The following is a 22,653-nucleotide window of genomic DNA, read 5'->3' as shown; positions in this document are numbered from 1 at the left end:
CCTTTCTGGGTGGTTACCATAGTCACCGCACACTGACCCCCCCCTCCCCCCCAAGAGTGTTTAATTTGCCATTTTTACGTAGCCAACCGTGCGAATCGAAGGTGCGGGGGGAAGGACAACACAATTCAGCAAAAAAAAATATTGCTGTGGTTTTCCCACCTGATGATGATTGCTTGTGTTTCAATTGAAACGTCGTGATTCAATTTATTTTATTTTCTACCTACGTGACTTTACCGAAAGAACCAAAGAGTACGAATCCCTGCAGTCACGAAAACTGCAAATCTAGACGAAAACAAGATTCTAAATAAACGAGTTTCCAATCTGGATGATTTAAAAGAGCGTAGCTCCGGTGACTTCCTAATATCGGAAAGAGAAGCGTTCCATGTGGCCACAAAAGCGCGCATCTCAAGGCGCGCGATGCGGTGACTCGTCCTTCGTACGACGGCTAGCCAAAAGCCACCGCTTGCAAGGCTCACCGGAGCTCACGTGATGCTTTCTGCTCCCTGACGGAGTTTGTGCTCTGTTTCCGAGCGCACTGCCCGACGACCCCCTCGCGCGGTCGATCGACTTCTGGCATCGTCGCCACGGCAGCGGGGGGCTCGAATCGGCCGCCAAGTCACAAACAACCGCGGCAAGAACCCTTTTAGCCCCTGGTTTTATGGCCCACCCCCCCTCCCCTCATGCCCCACCTCCACCCCCCTTGCCCCCGGTGGTTTTAGCAATAAACCTTTGATCAATTTGCCAGCTTTCCCTGCAGGGCAATTCCCTAACAGAGACGCGCTGAAGTTGTTTTGTTCGTCACCCCCGTGAGCCAGCGCTGTGGAGGCAGCAAGCAGCGGCGAGGTTTGATGGATTGCGGTCCACAGCCGTGGGGAAACCCCTCTAAGTGGGCGTCGAGGGGGAGCCGAACCCTCGCTCTGCCAGGAGAAGGCTGTCCGGCAACGTGCGGGATAATCTCCGTCCGTCGCTTCTGTGTGGGATTGAGTGTTGCTACCCCGTTTTCGCGCGTGGGTTTTCTCCCGGCGCTCCGGTCTTCTCTCGCGGAAAAGCGCTCGTTAAATTTGGGCGATAACACCTTGACATGTAGAGGAATGCAGAGCTTTGGCAATTGTTGGTAACGCCCGTTTCCTCAACGCATGGCTGCTACAGCTGCCTTCCCGCTTGTCTGTGGTTCCTCCTCCTGGCGCCTCCGTGTCGTCCTCCCTCTCTCTCTCTCTGATTCGTCTTTCCTCTCTCTCTCTGAGTCGCCCTCTCTGTCTATCTGAGTCGTCCTCTCTCTCTGAGTCGTCCTCTCTCTCTCTTTTTTGTTACGATCAGAGGAAAGAAGAAGATGCTCGGTGTAGTCGGCACTTTGCTTCGTTCATCATTTCGTTTTTTTTATGCTTTTAAAATGAAAGATTTCACAAAAGATTTCACGCTCTGCTCTCCTTACCCCTTCTCTTTCTCTACCCCCTTTCTCTCTCTCTCTCTCTGAGTCGTCCTCTCTCTCTCTCTCTCTCTGAGTCGTCCTCTCTCTCTCTGAGTCATCCTATCTCTCTCTGAGTCGTCCTCTCTCTCTCTCTCTGTCTCTGAGTCGTCCTCTTTCTCTCTCTGTCTCTGAGTCGTCCTCTTTCTCTCTCTCTCTCTGAGTCGTCCTCTCTCTCTGTTTCTGAGTCGTCCTCTCTCTCTCTGAGTCGTCCTCTCCCTGTCTCTGAGTCGTCCTCTCTCTCTCTCTGTCTCTGAGTCGTCCTCTCTCTCTCTCTGTCTGAGTCGTCATCTCTCTCTCTCTGAGTCGTCCTTTCTCTCTGAGTCGTCCTCTCTCTCTTTGAGTCGTCCTCTCTGTATCTGAGTCATCTTCTTTCTCTCTTTCTGAGTCGTCCTCTTTCTCTCTGTCTGAGTCGTCCTCTCTGTCTCTGATTTGAATTCTGAATTCGTCCTTTCTCTCTCTCTGAGTCATCCTCTGCCTCTCTCTCTCTCTGTCTCTCTCTCTCTCTGAGTCGTCCTCTCTCTCTCTCTTTCTCGAGTCGACCTTCCTCTCTCTTTGAGAGCGGGGAGTGGGCATGTGGAGGCAGCAGCTTTGCGAGTTGACATAATTAGGAAACGATGTTTGATCATTTTCACGAGAGTTACCTTGACCGTTCTCCACTCCACGCAAATGGACAGAGCAGTTACATTAATTGCTTCGTGCTTTCCACCTTAGGAAAGCGATTATAGTAAACGGTGACTCGAACGGCTGGACATGTCATCGTGTTCCTTTCTGAAAAATGACTTCTCCTCATTATTTTTATTACAATGTAAGTGCTCAACTGTTGTGTCAGATTGGTCGGCTGATGAGTGCTGCATATGCACAGGCAAAGCAAGTACGGTTGCTCGGGGGGACTCATCGTTATCAGCCAGCCATGATCAGTCCTCGCGAATCATCTCAGTCAGTCACCGACTCACTCAATCACTCACCTACTCACTTGATTGGTTACCTGCTCACCGACTCACCTGATCAGTCACCAACTCACTGGATCAGTTACCCACTCACCTACTCACTGTATCAATCACCTACTCGGTCAGTCACCTACTCACCTACTCACTCGATCAGTCACCAACTCACTGGATCAGTTACCCACTCACCTACTCACTGTATCAATCACCTACTCGGTCAGTCACCTACTCACCTACTCACTCGATCAGTCACCAACTCATTGGATCAGTTACCCACTCACCTACTCACTGTATCAATCACCTACTCGGTCAGTCACCTACTCACCTACTCACTCGATCAGTCACCAACTCACTGGATCAGTTACCCACTCACCTACTCACTGTATCAATCACCTACTCGGTCAGTCACCTACTCACCTACTCACTCGATCAGTCACCAACTCACTGGATCAGTTACCCACTCACCTACTCACTGTATCAATCACCTACTCGGTCAGTCACCTACTCACCTACTCACTCGATCAGTCACCAACTCACTGGATCAGTTACCCACTCACCTACTCACTGTATCAATCACCTACTCGGTCAGTCACCTACTCACCTACTCACTCGATCAGTCACCAACTCACTGGATCAGTTACCCACTCACCTACTCACTGTATCAGTCACCTACTCGGTCAGTCACCTACACACCTACTCACTCGATCAGTCACCAACTCACTGGATCAGTTACCCACTCACCTACTCACTGTATCAATCACCTACTCGGTCAGTCACCTACTCACCTACTCACTCGATCAGTCACCAACTCACTGGATCAGTTACCCACTCACCTACTCACTGTATCAGTCACCTACTCGGTCAGTCACCTACACACCTACTCACTCGATCAGTCACCAACTCACTGGATCAGTTACCCACTCACCTACTCACTGTATCAATCACCTACTCGGTCAGTCACCTACTCACCTCCTCCCTCAATCCGTCACCCACTCACTCGTGCAAATACGAGTCATTGCCTGGTCTCTCGAAGCCTCGCCTGGCTTTAACACATTTGCTGGAGGCAGTAGCTTGATGAGGTCTTCATCCAGCAGTGGATTGACCATGGCTGACCTGACGATGGTGACGAACCGGTTGTAGGGGAGAAGGGAATGTGGATGCCCAAGGGCGCAGGAAGAAGAGGAGGCATGGACGGCTTCCTGGAGAGCGGAGATGAAGGGGGCGTAGGAAATGAGTCGCCGTGGCGAGTGCGTGGCCTGCTGATGAGTTCTACAAAGTCTCCTGCAGCGGCGAGACTTGGAAAATCACTTCCTCAATGAGAAGTGAACGCAGTGCCAGACCCCACACAGCCCACACAGCCCATACAGCCCACACAGCCCCTACAGCCCACACAGCCCACACAGCCCACACAGCCCACACAGCCCACACAGCCCCTACAGCCCACACAGCCCACGCAACCCACGCAACCCACGCAGCCCACACAGCCCACGCAGCCCACGCAGCCCACGCAGCCCCTACAGCCCACGCAGCCCACGCAACCCACGCAACCCACGCAGCCCACGCAGCCCACGCAGCCCACGCAGCCCACACAGCCCCTACAGCCCACACAGGCCACACAGGCCACACAGGCCACACAGCCCACACAGCCCACACAGCCCAGACAGCCCCCACAGCCCACACAGCCCAGACAGCCCACACAGCCCACACAGCCCACACAGGCCACACAGCCCACACAGCCCCCACAGCCCAGACAGCCCACACAGCCCACACAGCCCACACAGGCCACACAGCCCACACAGCCCACACAGGCCACACAGCTCACACAGCCCACACAGGCCACACAGCCCACACAGCCCAGACAGCCCACACAGGCCACACAGCCCACACAGCCCACACAGCCCCTACAGCCCACACAGCCCACACAGCCCACACAGGCCACACAGCCCACACAGCCCAGACAGCCCACACAGGCCCCACAGCCCAGACAGCCCACACAGCCCACACAGCCCACACAGCCCACACAGGCCCCACAGCCCACACAGCCCACACAGCCCAGACAGCCCACACAGCCCACACAGCCCACACAACCCAGACAGCCCACACAGCCCACACAGCCCACACAGCCCAGACAGCCCACACAGCCCACACAGGCCCCACAGCCCAGACAGCCCACACAGCCCGCACAGCCCGCACAGCCCACACAGCCCGCACAGGCCCCACAGCCCACACAGCCCACACAGCCCACACAGCCCACACAGGCCCCACAGCCCACACAGCCCACACAGCCCACACAGCCCACACAGCCCACACAGGCCCCACAGCCCACACAGCCCACACAGCCCACACAGCCCACACAGCCCACACAGGCCCCACAGCCCACACAGCCCACACAGGCCCCACAGCCCACACAGCCCACACAGTCCACACAGCCCACACAGCCCACACAGCCCACACAGCCCTCACAGCCCCACACAGCCCACACAGCCCACACAGCCCACACAGCCCCACACACAGCCCACACAGCCCGCACAGGCCCCACAGCCCACACAGCCCAGACAGCCCGCACAGCCCGCACAGCCCACACAGCTCACACAGCCCACACAGCCCACACAGCCCACACAGCCCACACAGCCCACACAGCTCACACAGCCCCTACAGCCCCCGTGACGAGAGGAGTCATCGCCGCCACTGCGCCTCCGTTTCCTGTTTAGACATTCGGGATTTCTTTTTTTTTTGCTGACACAGAACTCTTGAGTTTCGTTCTCGATCTGAATAACCCCGAGAGACGGGGGACGGAGAGGGGGCAGCAGGGGGTGGGGGGGGTACGGGGTGTGGGGGTGGGGAGGGAGAGAGGGAGGGAGGGGGAGGGAAGGATCTGCTCGCTGTTATCCGAGCGCTTTTTGTCTCTTGACGAACATTTGTCGCACTGCAACTCTCGGCGCGATCGCCCCCGCTCGGTGAGACCCGAGCGGTGTCCGTCTGTTTGACTCCGTGGCTCTCTGTGAGAGTCTATGAGTCTCTATGAGAGTCTATGAGTCTCTGTGAGAGTCTCTATGAGAGTCTATGAGTCTCTGTGAGAGTCTATGAGTCTCTGTGAGAGTCTCTGTGAGAGTCTCTGTGAGAGTCTCTGTGAGAGTCTATGAGTCTATATGAGAGTCTACGGGGTCTCTATGAGAGTCTATGAGTCTCTATGAGAGTGTATGAGAGTCTCTGTGAGAGTGTATGAGAGTCTCTGTGAGAGTCTCTGTGAGAGTCTATGAGTCTCTATGAGAGTCTATGAGTCTATGTGAGAGTCTATGAGTCTCTTTGAGAGTCTCTGTGAGAGACTCTGTGAGAGTCTATGAGTCTATATGAGAGTTAACGGGGTCTCTATGTGAGTGCATGTGTCTCTATACAATCCTAGGTGTCACTCTGTGAGTCTATGAGTCTGTGTCAGTCTATGGGGTCTCTGTGTTCATGCATGGGTCTCTATATGAGGCTAAGTGTCACTCTGTGAGTCTATGAGTCTGTGTGAGTCTATGGGGTCTCTGTGTTCATGCATGGGTCTCTATATGAGCCTAAGTGTCGCTATGTGAGTCTGAGTCTTTGTGAGTCTATGGGGTCTCTATGTGAGTGAATGGGTCTCTATAAGATCCTTAGTGTCACTCTGTGAGTCTATGAGTCTTTGTGAGTCTATGGGGTCTCTATGTGAGTGAATGGGTCTCTATAAGATCCTTAGTGTCACTCTGTGAGTCTATGAGTCTTTGTGAGTCTATGGGTCACGGTCGGCGGCCCAAACCCGGATTGAAACTCACGCTGTCAGCATCTCTGGTTCAGTGGCAGCAGCGTCTCTCTCTGACCTCTCAGTCACCCGGTCACCTCTTTCACTTCTCTTCCTTAAACCCATTCCATTACCCCCCCTCCCCCCAACATTCACCCCCACGCCCCCCCCCCACCCCCCGCCATAAATCTGGCGTCTTTGTGCGAGTCTGATTGGTGCTCACCGCTGACTGCGTGATTCTGCATGCGCGCTTGGCGCTTGCCGCCCACCCCCGCCCGTGCGCCGTGCCGGCCCTTCATAGGCGTTCGCAGGCAGCGCTTGCTCCCAACATTCTGCTAAGGCTAAATTTCGATGTAAAGCTTCTTTCGTGACCGCAGGGATTCATCTTCTTGGTTCTTTCGGTAAAGTCACGTAGAATGGAAATAATAAAAGAATAAAACTAAAACACAATAAAATAATTCTCACGACGTTCCGGCCACGACGCAAGCAGCCGTCCTCAGGTGGAGAACAGGTCTGTCGGAAAGACAGCGTCATTCACATCATCAACATCATCAACATCATCATCATTAACATCAACATCATCATCAACATCTTCATCAACATCATCATCATCAACATCATCAACATCTACATCATCAACATCATCATCTTTTTTTCGATTTTAAGCTTTCGTGACTGCAGGGATTCATCTTCTTGGTTCTTTCGGTGAAGTCACGTAGAATGGAAATAATAAAATAATAAAACTAAAACACAATAAAATAATTCTCACGACGTTCCGGCCACAACGCAAGCAGCCGTCCTCAGGTGGAGAACAGGTCTGTCGGAAAGACAGCGTCATTCACATCATCAACATCATCAACATCATCATCATTAACATCAACATCATCATCAACATCTTCATCAACATCATCATCATCAACATCATCAACATCTACATCATCAACATCATCATCTTTTTTTCGATTTTAAGCTTTCGTGACTGCAGGGATTCATCTTCTTGGTTCTTTCGGTAAAGTCACGTAGAATGGAAATAATAAAATAATAAAAATTAAACACAATAAAATAATTCTCACGACGTTTCGGCCACGACGCAAGCAGCCGTCCTCAGGTGGAGAACAGGTCTGTCAGAAAGACAGCGTCTGAATGAACACCACCAGGTTTGGCAGCGTATATTTAAGCTGGGTTGGAGGGGGAAGAGCGCCTTGACAAAGGAATTTGCTGCTAAGGCTCTATGGGTGCCTTACAGCCTTCGCTGTATATGGCTATAAGGTACCGTCCCCCCTCCCTCTGGTTACTTTAGCAACGTGACGCGCCTTTCTTTGTCCATCCGTTCGTCTGCGGTGTGCATAGTAATGAGCTTTACGGGGACGGATAATTTCCGACAATTGACGAAAGAGTCGTACGTTGGCGCGCACGTGCGTGCACTCGTATTGCGTGCGCCTGTGAGTGTCTGTGTGTGTGTGCGGAAATTTTACGGGGGGTGGGAGGTGGTGGTGGCAGGGTATGGGTGGTGGTTAGCCGCACTGCGCTATGAACCCGGCGACCCGAGTTCGATCCCCCGTTCACGGCCAGCAGAGTCGGTTAGGAGTGGTGCTGGCCACCCAACCCCCCCTCCCATCCCCTCCCCCCCCCACAGCATTTTTGCCAACAGCCTGTTAAAGGTTGTACGGGTGATGATTGTCTTAGCGCATAAAGGCTACGGGGTGGGGGGGCGGTAGTGTAGTGGTTGCTATGAACCCAGCGACCCGAGTTCGATTTCCGGTCCTAGGTCTCCCCCTGATGCAGTCTGGGAACATCGGTGCTGGAGCGAATCGGTGAGTGAAGTTCACGGGAACGATACCCACGGCAGTAGCGGTAGAAGAGTGAGCAGGAGGCGGCTGACCGCCACCGGCGAGCAAGCGAGCAACTGGAGCGATTCGGCGAGTGCCGGGAGCATAACGATCGCTCCGACTGCTGCTGATGCTGCTCTGTGAATTCTCTCCGGTGCAGCAGTGAGGTCATGAAGTGGGTGCCCCCACCCCCAGGATGAGGCAGTGGCATTACAGCAACGAGAATCGTGCAGCAGCAGTCACGAGGATCGTCGCGTGCAGCAGAAAACGCCTTGGGGTTGTGGGGGGGGGGGGCTTGGTGGTGGGGGAAGCGGGGCTTCCAATTTGCACGAAGCGATAACGCGAGGAAGCCGCATCGGAGCTGACTTTGGGGAGATTGCGTTAAGAATTAACCCAGGGTCCAAATGGGCAGACGCTAGAGAGCCCTCCAGGTCTAACACTGAGCCGCGTAGTTCTTTCTAGATTTGAAGCTTTCGTGACTGCAAGGATTCATACTCTTAGGTTTTTTCGGTAAAGTCACGTAGGTAAAAAATAAAATTAAACGTTAATAAAAGTGATAATGGAAATAAAATAAAATAATAAATCACGACGTTTCGGAGGCAACACAAGTCTCCGTCATCAGGTGGGACCGTCACAGCTAAAATTACCGCATATTTCTTGTCTCAGACGCGACCTGGCTCCCGCAAATGATGATAGTTCAACGAAAGTGGCTCATCGCGTGGACATTGACTGCAGCCAAAAAATATTCCAAGCGCGCGACGTCGCTTCTAAAGGTTGGAAGGAAAAACCGGAGGACCCGGAGAAAAATCCACGCGACCAAATATACAGCAGCAGTTGTCAGGGTTGGGATCAAACCCAGACCTCCTGTATACCAGGCGAGGTAGTTATCATCTCACCACCGCGGCTGTAACGGCTCGCTCTCTCGCGTCACGACGTGGCGGGTTGCACTCATCCCCTGCTCGATCACTTGACACGGCCAAACGTAAAAATAAGCATCGTTGTTTAAGAGACGCTCTGATGTTTCACGTGTGGGAGACGGAACACGCGGCGGAGACGTCTGCCTCTCTATTGCCTTGGTTACATTCTCCACAACGAGTTTGTCAATGCCAGACGATTCAAGAGTGCCATCGCTCCCAGTGGCCTCCTAACATCGGAAGGAAGAGCGTTCCAGACGGCCACAGAAGCGCATCTGAAAGCGCCGCGCGATGCATCGATCACCGTTTTTGTTCGATGGCTGAGCCAAAAGCCGCCGCTGCCGCCGCTGCTTCTGCGAGGATGGCCGGAGTTCGCGAGGTGGCGGTGGCGGTGGCGGTGCTTTATGCTGCTTGACGAGACACCGGCGAGGTTTTGTGCCCTGGAAGGAGACGGATGTAGCAGGCGACGTTTCGGGCAACGGCCCTTCTTCACAGCGCACCAAACATGTGCAGTACGTGCCGCGAAGAAGCACCGTGGCCCGCGAACGTCGCCTGCTGCGTTTGTTTATTTTGACGCCGCACACCCAGTGCTGTGTGTTGACGAGTGCTGCTGCTGCTGCTGTTGTTGTTGTTGGTTGAGCACCACTACCGCCAACGCAGCAGCGGCCGCGAGAGCCTCGGCAGTGGCGCCCTTTTATTTATTATTTAATCTCCCCCCCCCCCACCCCCCACCACACTAACCTGGCCCCCACCCCCTCTACGTCCTCATCCCAATTCCAATTTTACCGTCGTACACCCACCGCCACCGCCCCCCCCCCCCCCCCCCCGCCACAGAGCCCCGTGGCTGTGAATATTTCCTAGGAACGCGACAGCGGCGTGTGTAGAGAAGGGGGCCTTCCGGTCCCCTCGGAGGGGTCGGAGACGTCGAGCTGACACCGTGGCCGAGAGCCAGGGGTCTCCATGCCGGCGTGCGCGGAGAGTCGCCTTGCGCCCCGCAGGGACGGCTGCCCGAGGCGACGCACGCGCTCCTCTTGTCGTTCGAACGATTCACGCGGGGGGGGGGGGGGGGGGTGGCTGTATCCGTGTGTCCCGCACGTTTAACTTCTCTCGCACCACCCTACGGAGACGACCGTTGCTTGTCGGAGGTGCCAGGGGGGACGGACGACAAACTCGGCACGACAGAAAGCGGTTTCAGAGAAGTTCGTTTTCAATTTTGGCTGTCCGGGATGAGTGGGCCACTGGACGCATACAGTCGCTCCCGGTTCAGGAGTAGGGGGGGGGGAGTCGGCGGCGGGGGGGTGGGAGTCCCATTGGCCACGCAGGGGTGGGGGGGTTTGGGTGGGGCACGTGGGGGGAGGGGGAACTATGGGGGGGAATGGGGGCGGTTTTGGGGGTTCTCATCTGGAACTGAGCAATTGAGAGAGCGAGCGAGCGTTACTTGCGTGGCTCATCTCGGCGGTGGCGGTGGTGGCGGTGGCGGCGGTGGTGGCGGTGGCGGCGGCGGAGGAGGAGGGCTGGAAGAGCGGGCGACTCGAAGGATGAAAGCGTTTTTCAACTTGCTTCGGGTGAGACGCCCAGGAACATCGTTAGCGCTCCTCTCGCTGCGACTCTGAGCGGAACGGGAGGAGGATGAGGAGGAGCAAGGGGGGTGGGGTACGTGGAGGAGGAGGAGGACGAGGACAAGGAGGCTGCTTGGGGAATTGTTAGTGCAATGTCAGGCACGCGCGCACGCTCTGTTTGCGCTCTCTGAAATTTTTTCTCGCTCGGCTTTTGAGAAACTTTAAACAGCTGTGGAGGAGTGGTGGGGTAGAAGGGGGCTGCAGCGGTGGCGGTTGTGAGAGGGGCCTCACACTTCACAAGCCTCCACCACCAGCCACCAGCCCCACATTCCCGAATGTTTGAGCCCTCCAGTCCACACGGTTATCTGCGCCGAGGTTTAATTAGGCACGAGGCAAAGTTCCTTGCCCTGCTTCAGCGGAGTCTAACGAAGCGTCGCTCCGCGTGTGGCGGTCGTGGCGGCGGTGATTACGGCGGCGGTGGTCTTTGTAGTCGTGGCAGGTCTCAGAGGTTGTGTTTTCCCGTCGGCGGCGGCGGTGATGGCGATGGTGGCGATGGTGGAAGTGATGATGGTAGCACTTGTACGGATGGTGGTTGGCGGTAGTGGCGGTGGTCTGTCCCCGTGACCTCCTGCCAGCGGGCGCTCGACGCTTCACGTGGCCTTAACGTGCACATAGCCTGGCACAACAAGTGCCGTGGTGACGTCACCGCCACTTAGTGGCGAATGGCGGTTGTTGTTGGTGGTTGGTGGTGGTGGTGTTTGAGGTGGTGTTGTTGTTGTGCTCGTGGCAGTAATTGCTCTGTTTGGATATTGATTCTGTCGGTACTTGTCGGTGACGAGTGGCGGCAGGGAGTGCGCATTGTTCAAAACCACTCCGGCACGCGCTCCCGTAGGGGGATCACTGGGGGGGTCACATTTGTGCCCCTTCCAAGTGTCGTCGTCATCGTCAGCCGTGGTCAATCCACTGCTGGACGAAGGCCTCGCCAAGCCGCCACCGCCTGCGATTTAACACCTGCTGTAGACACGAGGAGCTCATTTTCGTTGCTCCGTCTCTCCCCCGTGGGACGTCCTCTCGGACTCATTCCATTCCTTGGCTGCCACTCCGTTATTATTATTCCCCTCCCCTGCACCTCCGTATTGTGGCTCGTGCTCTCTGAAGCATCGTCTCCACCCTCCGGGTTTTTTTCCCCCCTTCAATGACTGCTTTACTGAGCCCGTGTGTCGCAACAGTCCGTGTGTCACAAGCCGGTGCTACGAGCTGTGTTCAGTTTCATTCAATTTGTGAAATTCTTCACAACTGATGCCGAATCGCCAGGAGCCATTCATCTATCGCCCGCCGCTGATGTTAGCCGTGTTCGTCGCCTTTAACCCGAACTCCAACATCTGCACACAAACACACACGCGTGCCTACACACGCACAGCCACCACTAAACACACACCCACACCCATCGTGTAGCCTTATCACACTGTTGGGGCAAGTGCTGTTAGCGAACGCCTATTAAGGCCGGCGCGGTTCACCTAATGAAGGGGTGTTGTGGACAGCACCAATGCCAAGCCGCCTTTGTCTCCCCTGTGCTGACGTTTTACGTCCGAGTAAATCTAGAGGAGACCCCGCACTGGGTTCATATACAGCCCGTCACTCGCCACCAATGTTGGCCGTGAGCGGTGGTGGATCGCGGGGCCGGTTGCGCTAACCGCTGCGCCACCACTCCCCCACCCCCGCCCCCCGCTCCACCCACGGTCCGACAGCAGTGCGACGATTCGGCAAACCGCGCGAGAGCGCAACATCGGCACGTTTCAAAAGTCCGCGTGAACTCTCCCATGGTTAATTTCTGATCAATTCTAGGAAGAAAAAAAACAACAACGGTGGCACGTGCATTTGACGGATATGTAGACCAACGCGCTAAAGCAAGTAAAATATACACATCCGCCGGTCAAAGTATTTATTGTTTTTGATCTCGCCAGGGCGGTACAGAAAGCAGGTCTTGCAAACCTCCGTGGAGATTTGCACTCATTCGGCGGTCGCCCGTGGTCTCAGCTTGGTCAACAGTGGCTCCAGACCCATAGACTCACACAGAGACCCATAGACTCACACAGGGTTCCATAGACTCACATAGAGACCCATAGACTCACACAGAGACCCATAGACCCACACAGAGACCCATAGACCCACACAGGGACCCATAGACTCACACAGAGACCCATAGACCCACACAGGGACCCATCAACTCACACAGACCCATAGACTCACACAGAGACCCATAGACTCACACAGAGACCCATAGACTTACATCGAGAATCATTGAATCACACAGGGAATAAACGACTTGCATAGACTGAGCAGTGATTTAAACCGGGTTCTGAAGTTAAGTCGTGAGTTGATGGTCTTTGCCCAGCGATCAATATCTGGACAACAAAAACCCCATCACATTAAGTTTGGTCCTGCGCTGAAAGTTGGCTGAATTCCACCTCTGAAAATCTAAAATTGTAGGATTTACCGTCACGTGACGAACATTACTCTCGGTGAGGGAGTGAGTGAGAAAGTGCTGCCCTCTACTATGTGTAGGTCAGAGGTCAATTGTCTCAGATGCAGCTATGTGATGTCTGCTTTCCCGGGCCGTTCTGTGTGTGTGTGTGTGTAGGGAACGGTAGCGTAGTCGTTATCGCACAGCGATACCGAACCCGGTGCTCCGAGTTTGATTCCCACTCACGGCCAACATCAGTGGCGAATATCTAAACCAGCCATGGGCTTCCCCTTATCCTCACAAGAGCACAGTTCCCAGGGCGGTGCGTAAGCATCACCGCTGAGGAGACAAAGGCGGACGGGCGTGGTCCTGTCCACACCACCCCCCTCGTGCGGCGGGGGACCTTTACCTGTATCTCTGTGTGTGTGTGCGTGTGTGTGTGTGTGCATGTGTGTGTGTGCGTGTGTGTGCGTGTGTGTGCGTGTGTGTGTGTGTGCATGTGTGTGTGTGTGTGCGTGTGTGTGTGCCCACGTACTCAGCTGGAGGAGTACGAGAGCCGCTACCAGCGTTCGCACAGCCTGGACTCGCCCCGCCCGGCCGCCGAGAGGAGGCCAAGCTGCCCCAGCGAGGACCGCGGCTCCGTGTGCGAGGTGAGCAACCACGTTGTCGATGACGTCATTGTCGTTGTGACGTCATAACGGCTAGTCCCACGTGGTCATTGTTGTGGTCGGCATCGTTTGGCACCCCTGGCTGCCATTGTCGTTGCCGCTGCCATCGTCGTTGCGATCATTGCCATTGTGGTCATTGTTACCATTGTTGTTTCCATTGTTGCCATCATTGCCGTTGTGGTCATCGTTACCATTGTTGTTTCCATTGTTGCCATCATTGCCATTGTGGTCATCGTTACCATTGTTGTTTCCATTGTTGCCATCATTGCCATTGCGGTCATCGTCATGGTTACTATTGTTGTTGCCATCGTCGTTGCATTTGGGGTGCCGACGCGGTGACCCGGCCGGGGGAGCGCCTCTCATCATTGCAGAGGCTCGCGGTTCGGTTTCGGCGGGCCGCCTCGGCCAACGCTGCGTCTCTGCGAGTATTAACCTACTAAATGCTCCGGGCCATCCACGTCACTCGCTGGTGGGTGGATGCTAAAGAGCCCGCGGCGTCGTTAGAAACGAGCAGAGGGCCGTCGTGTGTTGGTGTCACGAGTTAAAAAATAAATTGCCAAAATTCCCCCAAACAAAATCACCCCGCAAATCACTCAATTGGGATCATGCGCGGCAGCAGCGGCAGTCATCGCCGCCGTGCTGGCAGCCGCACAGGGACAGCTCCTACTGGGGGTGCTCTCGGCATGTTCAAGAGATGAGATGCGATGTCAACAGCGCCCGGCGTAACGGAGGGCGGCTCTATCGCGAACAACTCATCGTCATAATCACCGTTGCCATCTTAGTGGTCAGATCATCGCCACTTCAACACTATATGCCACTTGGTTGAGCCATTATTTGTCGCCAGGTTACTTCTAAAAATTAAGTGAACACCTCAGTGGCCTTTACCTAGTAAGATAAAAAAAATTGTTTAGTTCTGTTTGTTTATTTTTGTTGTTGTTTACCTTTCTTATACTTTGCACTCTTACCGTTCTGAGCTGCACCGACTGGACACCTGTGAACAAGAGCTTCATAGCTCATCGGATTGCTCCAATACAAATACATTTTATTATTCTGTCCCATCAGCATCAACATCATCACTGTCACGGTCATATTATCGTCTTCGCTCTTTAGCATCGTCATCGGAATTCCATCGCCGTATTTACACCGTCCGTTATTTTCATACGTTACGGGCAGGGCAGTGTTGTTACTTACTCTTAGTTTTTTTCGGTAAAGTCACGTAGGTAAAAAAAATGAAATGAAAATTTATTTTAAAAAATAATTTAAAAAATCACGACGTTTCGGAGGCAACACAAGTCTCCGTCATCAGGTGGGACCGTCACAGCCAGATTTGCTACAGGTGGGACCGTCACAGCCAGATTTGCTACAGCATTTGCTACAGCAAATCTGTCTGTAACGGTCCCACCTGATGACGGAGACTTGTGTTGCCTCCGAAACGTCGTGATTTTTATTATTTTATTTTTTATGAATTTTAATTTATTTTTTTTTACCTACGTGACTTTACCGAAAAAACTAAGCGTATGAATCCTTGCAGTCACGAAAGCTTCAAATCTAGGGCAGCGTTGGTCCACATCATGCGGTGCGCGCGTTTGACAAATCCGCGGCGTTGCCATTGAGAACCCGGGTTGGAGCGGCGGCGCAGCAGTTAGCACGCCGGCGCAACTCCTATGATGAGGTAAGCCACGGCGTTTTGAGGTTGTGATTTCGGTGTGTCCCCCCCCACCCCCCTCATCAAACTGCGGAGGCCGTTGCCATTGTGGCGTTCGAACAATGGGGAGGTGTGGATCCCAACGTGGGTCCAATGTCCACAGGGTCGTCAGGGCAGTGGCACCCCCGATACAGCCACTTGGTCATTGTGCAAACGTCGCGGGGAAACTCTCGCGCCCGCCCGCCCGCTCGCCCAGTCCCTGCCCTAGGCAAACACGGTGGCGGCCGGACGGTGAGGGGGGTGGTCTCGTGATAAGGATAATAAAGAAACTTAATTTGAAGCTTTCATGACTGCAGGAATTATTCTTTGGTTCTTTCGGTAAAGTCACGTATATTATCCGACTCTCTGTTGTATTACATTATTATTTCTAAGTATACTAGATTTACACCATGGGAACCTCATTTGCCAGTAAAAATATGATAATTGTTTTTTTTACCCTTCTATCTGGCAACAAAACTGACACCTTTTTACAAGGAGTCATGTTTGCATAGACCACAATACCTGCAGTCATAATGCAAACAAAAAACATAATTATGATAATGTGCACTGTCCTTGAAGTTGATTGGTCCACACCCGAGACAGCTTTCCTTAGAGCCTAGTCTCACATGGGTTGGACCAGATGTTTGCATTATGACTACAGGTATTGTGGTCTATGCAAACATGACTCCTTGTAAAAAGGTGTCAGTTTTGTTGCCTGATAGAAGGGTAAAAAAAACAATTATTATACTAGATTTGTGTTTCTATTTCATTTATACCTGATGATGATTGCTTGTGTTGCAATCGAAACGTCGTATGCTAGTATTTAATTTATTATTTTATCTTTATACGTCACTTTACCGAAAGAACCAAAGAAGAATGATAGCAAAGAACTCGGCTCTGAGTTGTACAAGTTGGACAGGCTTTATCTATCCACTGCTGGATGTACGGAGAAGTGCAACCCCCCTTTCGCCCCCCCCCCCTTCCCCCGCAAGGATCTAGTTGGCATCCTCTTAGGTTTTTTCGGTAAAGTCACGTAGGTAAAAAATTTAAATTAATAAAAGTAAAATAAAAATAAAATAAAAATCACGACGTTTCTGAGGCAACACAAGCTTCTCTCACTTGATACAGCTATCGTGCTGTGACGGTTCCACCTGAAGACGGAAGCTTGTGCTCCGAAACGTCGTGATTTTTATTTTATTTTTATTTTACTTTTATTAATTTAAATTTTTTACCTACGTGACTTTACCGAAAAAACCTAACAATATGAATCCTTGCAGTCACGAAGGCTTCAAATCTAGAATTGGCATCCTCTTGTTTGTCTATCTCTCTCTCTTTCATTTCACTCCTCTCTACCTCTTGTCTACTGCTTCCTTGTTTGTCTCTCTCTGGAAATCTCGTCAAGGAGGTTAAACCATCACCAGGGGAACTCCGGTCATCCTAGCAGCAGCAGCGGCGGATTTTGGCTGGCCGTCGAACAAAGACGGTCACCGTACCGTGCGCGCTTTAAGATGCGCCTCTGCGGCCGTCTGGAACAGCTCTTTCTTCCGATATTAGGAAGCCACTGGAGCTATGGCACTTTTGCATCTACATTGAAATCTCATTCATGTAGAACTGCTTGTTGTGTTTAGTTTGTTGTCCTTCCCCCGCACCTCCGATTATCACAGTTGGCTACTTACAGTGTGAAAGAAGTTCAACATACAATAAAAAAAACTATAAACTAATTTTATTTTACCAGGGCAGGCCCACTGAGCAATATAGCTCTTTTTCAAAAGTCACCTACGTGACTTTACCGAAAGACCCAAAGAGCGTAAATATAAAAGCTCAACAGAATGGCTCATCACGTGGAAATGTATTGCATCCAAACACTCTAGAAGCATGTTTCTAAATGGGAATGGAAAAACCGAACGACCCAGAACAATAAACCACACTCCTCGGTCTCTCAGCCGATGCGTTCATTCCACTACAACAGATCCAAAATGCGTCCGCACGTTTAATTTACAACCGACCACACTGCTCCCCCCGCACCTTCTCGTAGAAATGCACCGGGCTGCCCATCTACTCGCGGTGTTTATTCGAGCTCCTCACGCTGTCATTTAAATCTCTCCATGGCCTTGCCCCCCACCTTACCTTGCTTCCCATGTCTCGTTTTACGTCTCCTCCCGCCCGCTCCACTCTCAATCACTCCTCCTACTCATCACCGTCTCCCCCCGCTCCTTGTGCACAATCCCGGTCCCGCTCCTGTTCCCTACTTGCTCCCTTGCACTGAAGCGAACTTCCCCTCCACATGAAGCGAGTAGCACCCTCCCTGTCTCGTTTACTCTCCTCCTTGGCGCGTCGTTCCCTCCATCCCTAGGTACCCGCTGTAATTCTCTTACCCACTAACCTGCCTCCCCATACCCCATCCCTAGCACTTGTAGCTACCCTCATTGTACCGCTCATAACCCGCGTAATGCGCCTTGGATAAAAATCGCTACATAAATACATGAAAAGAACACGCAAACTCCAAATGTACAGCAGGCGTCAGGGTTGCGATTGAACCCACGACCTCCTGTAGACCAGGCGAGGTAGTTAACATCTCCTAGCCACTGTGATGATGATGAGAGAGAGACACGCAAACTTCAAATATACAGCAGGCATCAGAGTCGGAATCGAACCCACGACCGCCTGTAAATCAGGCGAGGGAGGTAACATCTCCTAGCCACCGTGATGATGTTGAGAGAGACGCAATCTCCAAATATGCAGCAGGTATCCAGGTCGGAATCTAACCCACGACCTCCTGTATATCAGGCGAGGGAGTTAACATCTCCTAGCCACCGTGGCCCCCTACACATCCGTACGTCCCACTCGTGTGTACCTCCGCACGTCCCGAAGGGGCATACCTCTCGGTGGGCCATTGCAAGTGGCCCCCGTGTGGCCCCTGGGTCACCAGCAGAAGGCCGCGGTGCGCTAACCACTGCGCCACCGATCCACGCATGCTCTCACTCGCTGGCTCACACATAAGCGACACGCGGCCAGCAACAAACAGCGCTCGCATCGGAGGTGCGGTAGATAGATCGGAGCGTAGCGCGTTTGTTGAATTGAGCGCGGTTATTGTTGGTGTTGTAAGAGGTTGGGTGGGGAAGAGGCGATGGTGCTGGGAGGAGGAGATTCCAGAGTGGGGTAGTGCGAGGGAGAAAGCAGAAGGGGTTATGACCTGCAGTGTGGTGAGTGTGTGGGTGGGTGACAGGGTAAGTGGGTGGGTGGCTGATTGTGTGAGTGGGTGGGTGAGTGGGTGAGTGGGTGGGTGAGTGGGTGAGTAAATGAGTACTGTAGTTGAGTGGGTGAGTGAGTTGGTGGATGGTCGAGTGAGTGGGTGGGTGGTTGAGTGAGTGGGTGGTTGACTGAGTGGGTGAGTGATAGAGTACTGTAGTTGAGTGGATGAGTGAGTGGGTGAGTGGGTGGATGGTCGAGTGAGTGCGTAGGTGGTTGACTGAGTGGGTGAGCGATTGAGTGGGTGAGTGAGTGGGTGGATGGCTGCGCGAGTTGGTGAGTGATTGAGTACTGTAGTTGAGTGGATGAGTGAGTGGGTGAGTGAGTGGGTGAGTGAGTGGGTGGATGGTCGAGTGAGTGCGTAGGTGGTTGACTGAGTGGGTGAGTGATTGAGTGGGTGGATGGTTGCGTGAGTTGTTTGATGATTGAGTACTGTAGTTGAGTGGGTGACCTGCAGTGTGGTGGTGGTGGTGATTGTTGAACACAGTGCGGATGAGACGACACACTCGGACCATGCGTGTGTATTCTCTCTTTTCGGCTTGGTGGGGGGGCGGGCATTGGGGGGCTGTGGTGGGCAGGGGGGTATTATTGTTTCCGATAGAACGTTGGGCTTTCTGTGGGTGGGGGGCCCATGGGGGATGGGGTGGGGGGGGTGTCTGTGTGTTCGCTGGGGAGAGACCCCCTCCCCCCACCTCGTGGCCCTGTGCTCTTGGAGTGCTGCCCTGCTCAGCGAGCCTCCTCTGCCCGGCTGTCTCGCTCTCTGCGTGTCTGCTTTCACATGCGAACCGTATGCCTGTCTGTCTGCCTGTTACTCTCGCCGTCCGCCTGTCCGCTTATACATCTGTTTGATTGGTACCGTCGCCATCTGCCTGTATGTATGAATGTCTGTCTCTCTCTATCTCTCTGTGCCTAACTCTCATGATTTCAATTTTATTCGTTAAAAAAACATCTTCTCCAGGATAAAGAGCGTTATAAGGGATCGGCGTTCTACTGGGTCGTGGCAAAGCGAACTCTGCCTCTGATTCTCTCCGTCTCTGCCTCTCGAAATCTCTGCCTCTCTGTTTGTCTCTCTCTCCATTGCTCTCTCTCTCACTGTCCCACCCTCTCACCATCTCTCCCTCTCTCCATCACTCTCTCCATCTCCGAGAGGGTCGGCGCCGCCCGCTCTCCATTTCTGGCAAACAGAATCAGAATCTTTCATTCGTCCAGGAGGAATCCGATGAGCTGCAAAGCTCTTTTGTCCCCTCCACAGATGTCCAGTCGAGCGCCGAGCGTCCACGTGGCACCGCCGTCGCACGACCGCGGAAACAAAAACGAACCCTAACAAGGCGCACGTGTTCTCGTGTTTTCATATGAGGGAGAGAGGGAGCGAGGGAGAAAAAAACACACCCTCTCGAAATTTAATTTTATATTTAACAACCATTTGTTTTCGCTCTTCCTGCACTTTCCACAGCTGTGCGCGCGGTGGGGTCAGAGCGGTGGCGCAGCAGTTGGCGTGCGCCGAGTTCGATTCCCGTCCGCGGGGTAAACGACGGCAAGGGGGTCTCCTCCCCTAGGTCGACTCGGCCTTTAAACGAGAACCTGGTGCCGTGTGCTGGAGGCATCGGCACCGAGGAGACAAAGGCGGCAGGGAGTCCCCAGCCTTGACAGGCGCTCGCTTACAACAAGTAGGGGTGAGGGGCAGTGCCGGATTAAGCTGGTGCGGGGCCTGTAACATATGTTATGAAGGGGCCCTAAATAAAAAAAAAACACGTAAATATTAAAAACACATTTTTTTTACTTGCATAGTAGAGTAATTGTATTTTTTCATTTGCCATACAGCCAGATACTACGACAAATTGCTAACCTTAAACACCCAGTCGTTCGTAAAAGTTGAAGGCGGTATAGTACTATAGCCGTAGAGCAAGTGCAGAATCACTGAACCCGAATTGATAGCTTGAAAGCATTTAGCGCGGGGCCCTTGAAAGTGCGGGGCTCGTAGCACATGCAGCTACTTTTGCTACGAGGATCATCCGGTACTGGTGGGGGGGTGTGGTGGGGGGTGCAGAGAGGTTAGCTCGCCACGCGATGAACCTCGTGACACCGAGTTCCATTCCCGGCCGCGGCTAACAATCGGTGGCGGGCGACGCTATCTGAGCTGCGTTCAGCCCTGCCTATCCCCGCCTCCTCCGCTCTTTCACCAACGGCTCACCGACCAGCGCGGTGAAGTATGGTTAAACCGCACCACCCCCCCACCGTCCACCTCCATGACAAACAGCGCAGTGAGTGACGTCTTGGTGCCTTTGTTTATGAATATTTTGCACAGATTGCGTGGCTTAGGTGGCGAGCGCTGTGCGGCTTGCAGGTGTGGAGGTAATAGGTTCCATTCCTGGTCAGAGTGCTCCGTCTTAAGCCCAACGTGTCTGCCCCTGCTGGGTGCTTACATCTGAATGCTGCAGCCCTTCCCCTCATTCCACTGCTGGATGAGGCGCCCCCCCCCCCCCACTCGGATTAGCACGTTTGGCCAGGCCACGTACGGTGCGAAAGAAGTTCAATATACATTTCTTTGTGGGGGAGGGGAATATGATTTTGACGATGGGTGACGTCACCACGCACATCTGGGTAATGACGTCACCAGCATCTCACGGTCACGCTGACATCATCACGCCCTCCCTCCCTTCCCGTGTATCCCGTGCAAATGGGCAGGCAGTGCGAGCACATGACAGTATGTGTGTAAAGAACAACGTTAACGCCGCAGCGCTTACAATCACTGCCTGCCGCCAGTCTCACGAACACAGAGCCAGGCACTGCGAGGAAGAGAGGCTTGGCCAGGCAGCTGCAGGTTGCATAACGTACAACAGGCAGGCCCGTGTGCACGTGTGTGTGTATGTGCACGTGTGTATGTGTGTGTGTATGTGCACGTGTGTGTGTATGTGCACGTGTGTGTGTGGGGAGCGGTAGTGTAGCGGTTAGCGCGCTGCGCTATAATCCCGGCGACCCGGGTTCGATTCCCGCTCACGGCCAACATCGGTGACGATTATCTGAACCGGTCCTGGGCCTCCCCTAGGTCGACTCGGCCTCAAATGAGTACCTGGTGCGGTGTGTAAAACATCGCCACTAGGGAGACAAAGGCGGTCGGGCGTGGTGCTGACCCCCCACCCCCTCCTGTACCGTTCTGTCCTTCATAGGTGCTCGCTAACAGCATTTGCCACTACAGTCTATTGAGGCTATATGGGGGATCTTTGTGTGTGGGGAGCGGTGGCGCAGCGGTGGCGCAGCGGTTGGCGCACTGGGCTCAGAACCTCGGCAGCCCCGGTTCGATTCCCGCTCACGGTCAACACCAGATTGTTTGAACTGGTTCTGGAGAAAGAGCGGAGCGAGCACTCGGCGGAGTGAGAGCGTCTCGGGGGGGGAGAGAGGGTCTCAGGATGAAAGCGTCTCGTGGGGGAGAGCGCCGCGGTCCTGGCCAGGCGAGGAGTTTGTGCTGCGCACCACCTCCCCTCGTCCGTGGCGCCGCCAGCTGCTCCACACGTGGGCCCCGGAGTCGGCCAACATTCCGTGGCACGCCCGTGCCCCTCCCTCACTCCCTGCCTCCCTCCCAACTACCCAGCCAGCCAGCCACCTACCTACTAACCACTCAAGCAATCATCAAGTCACTTGGCTCGCCAGCCAGCCTGCCACCCACCAAGCTACCCACCCACCATGCCCCACTTATGCACCCACTCATCCAAACACCCACCTAGTGAACGACCCATCCTGTCATTCGGCCACTCGCACGCCCAGCCACCTCCGATCAGTGCAGTTGGCTATGTACGGCGTGAAAGAAGTTCCCCATGCATACATCACTCACTCGCCCACTCCTCAATCTGCCATCCACTCACCCATGCACCCACCCATCCCATCACTCACTCACCCACCCACCCCATACCCACCCACCCCATCACTCACCCACCCACCCCATCACCCACCCACCCCATCACTCACCCACCCCATACCCACCCACCCCATCACTCACCCACCCACCCACCCCATCACTCACTCACCCATCCACCCATCACTCACTCACCCACCCACCCATACCCACCCACCCACTCACTCACCCACCACCCCATCACTCACCCACCCACCCCATCAC

At 53.8% G+C, this 22,653-nt stretch overlaps 1 protein-coding gene across 4 annotated transcripts in view; it reads left to right on the top strand.

Moving 5' to 3' along the window:
- The window catches only part of LOC133354045 (SAM and SH3 domain-containing protein 1-like), a 302,643-nt gene that overhangs the window by 224,603 nt on the left and 55,387 nt on the right, over positions 1 to 22,653 (top strand). For all 4 annotated transcript variants that reach the window (XM_061570594.1, XM_061570613.1, XM_061570607.1 and 1 more), the window contains exon 8: positions 13,478 to 13,588. In XM_061570594.1, the coding sequence (XP_061426578.1) occupies positions 13,478 to 13,588 (111 nt within the window). The remainder of the gene's footprint in view (positions 1 to 13,477; positions 13,589 to 22,653) is intronic.

The sequence above is a fragment of the Lethenteron reissneri genome, chromosome 6 (genome assembly GCF_015708825.2).
Source record: "Lethenteron reissneri isolate LAM-NWPU_2019-01 chromosome 6, ASM1570882v1, whole genome shotgun sequence".
Lineage (NCBI taxonomy): Eukaryota > Metazoa > Chordata > Hyperoartia > Petromyzontiformes > Petromyzontidae > Lethenteron > Lethenteron reissneri.
The sequence above is the reverse complement of the archived record's forward strand: the minus strand, read 5'-3'. Positions and strand labels throughout refer to the sequence as shown.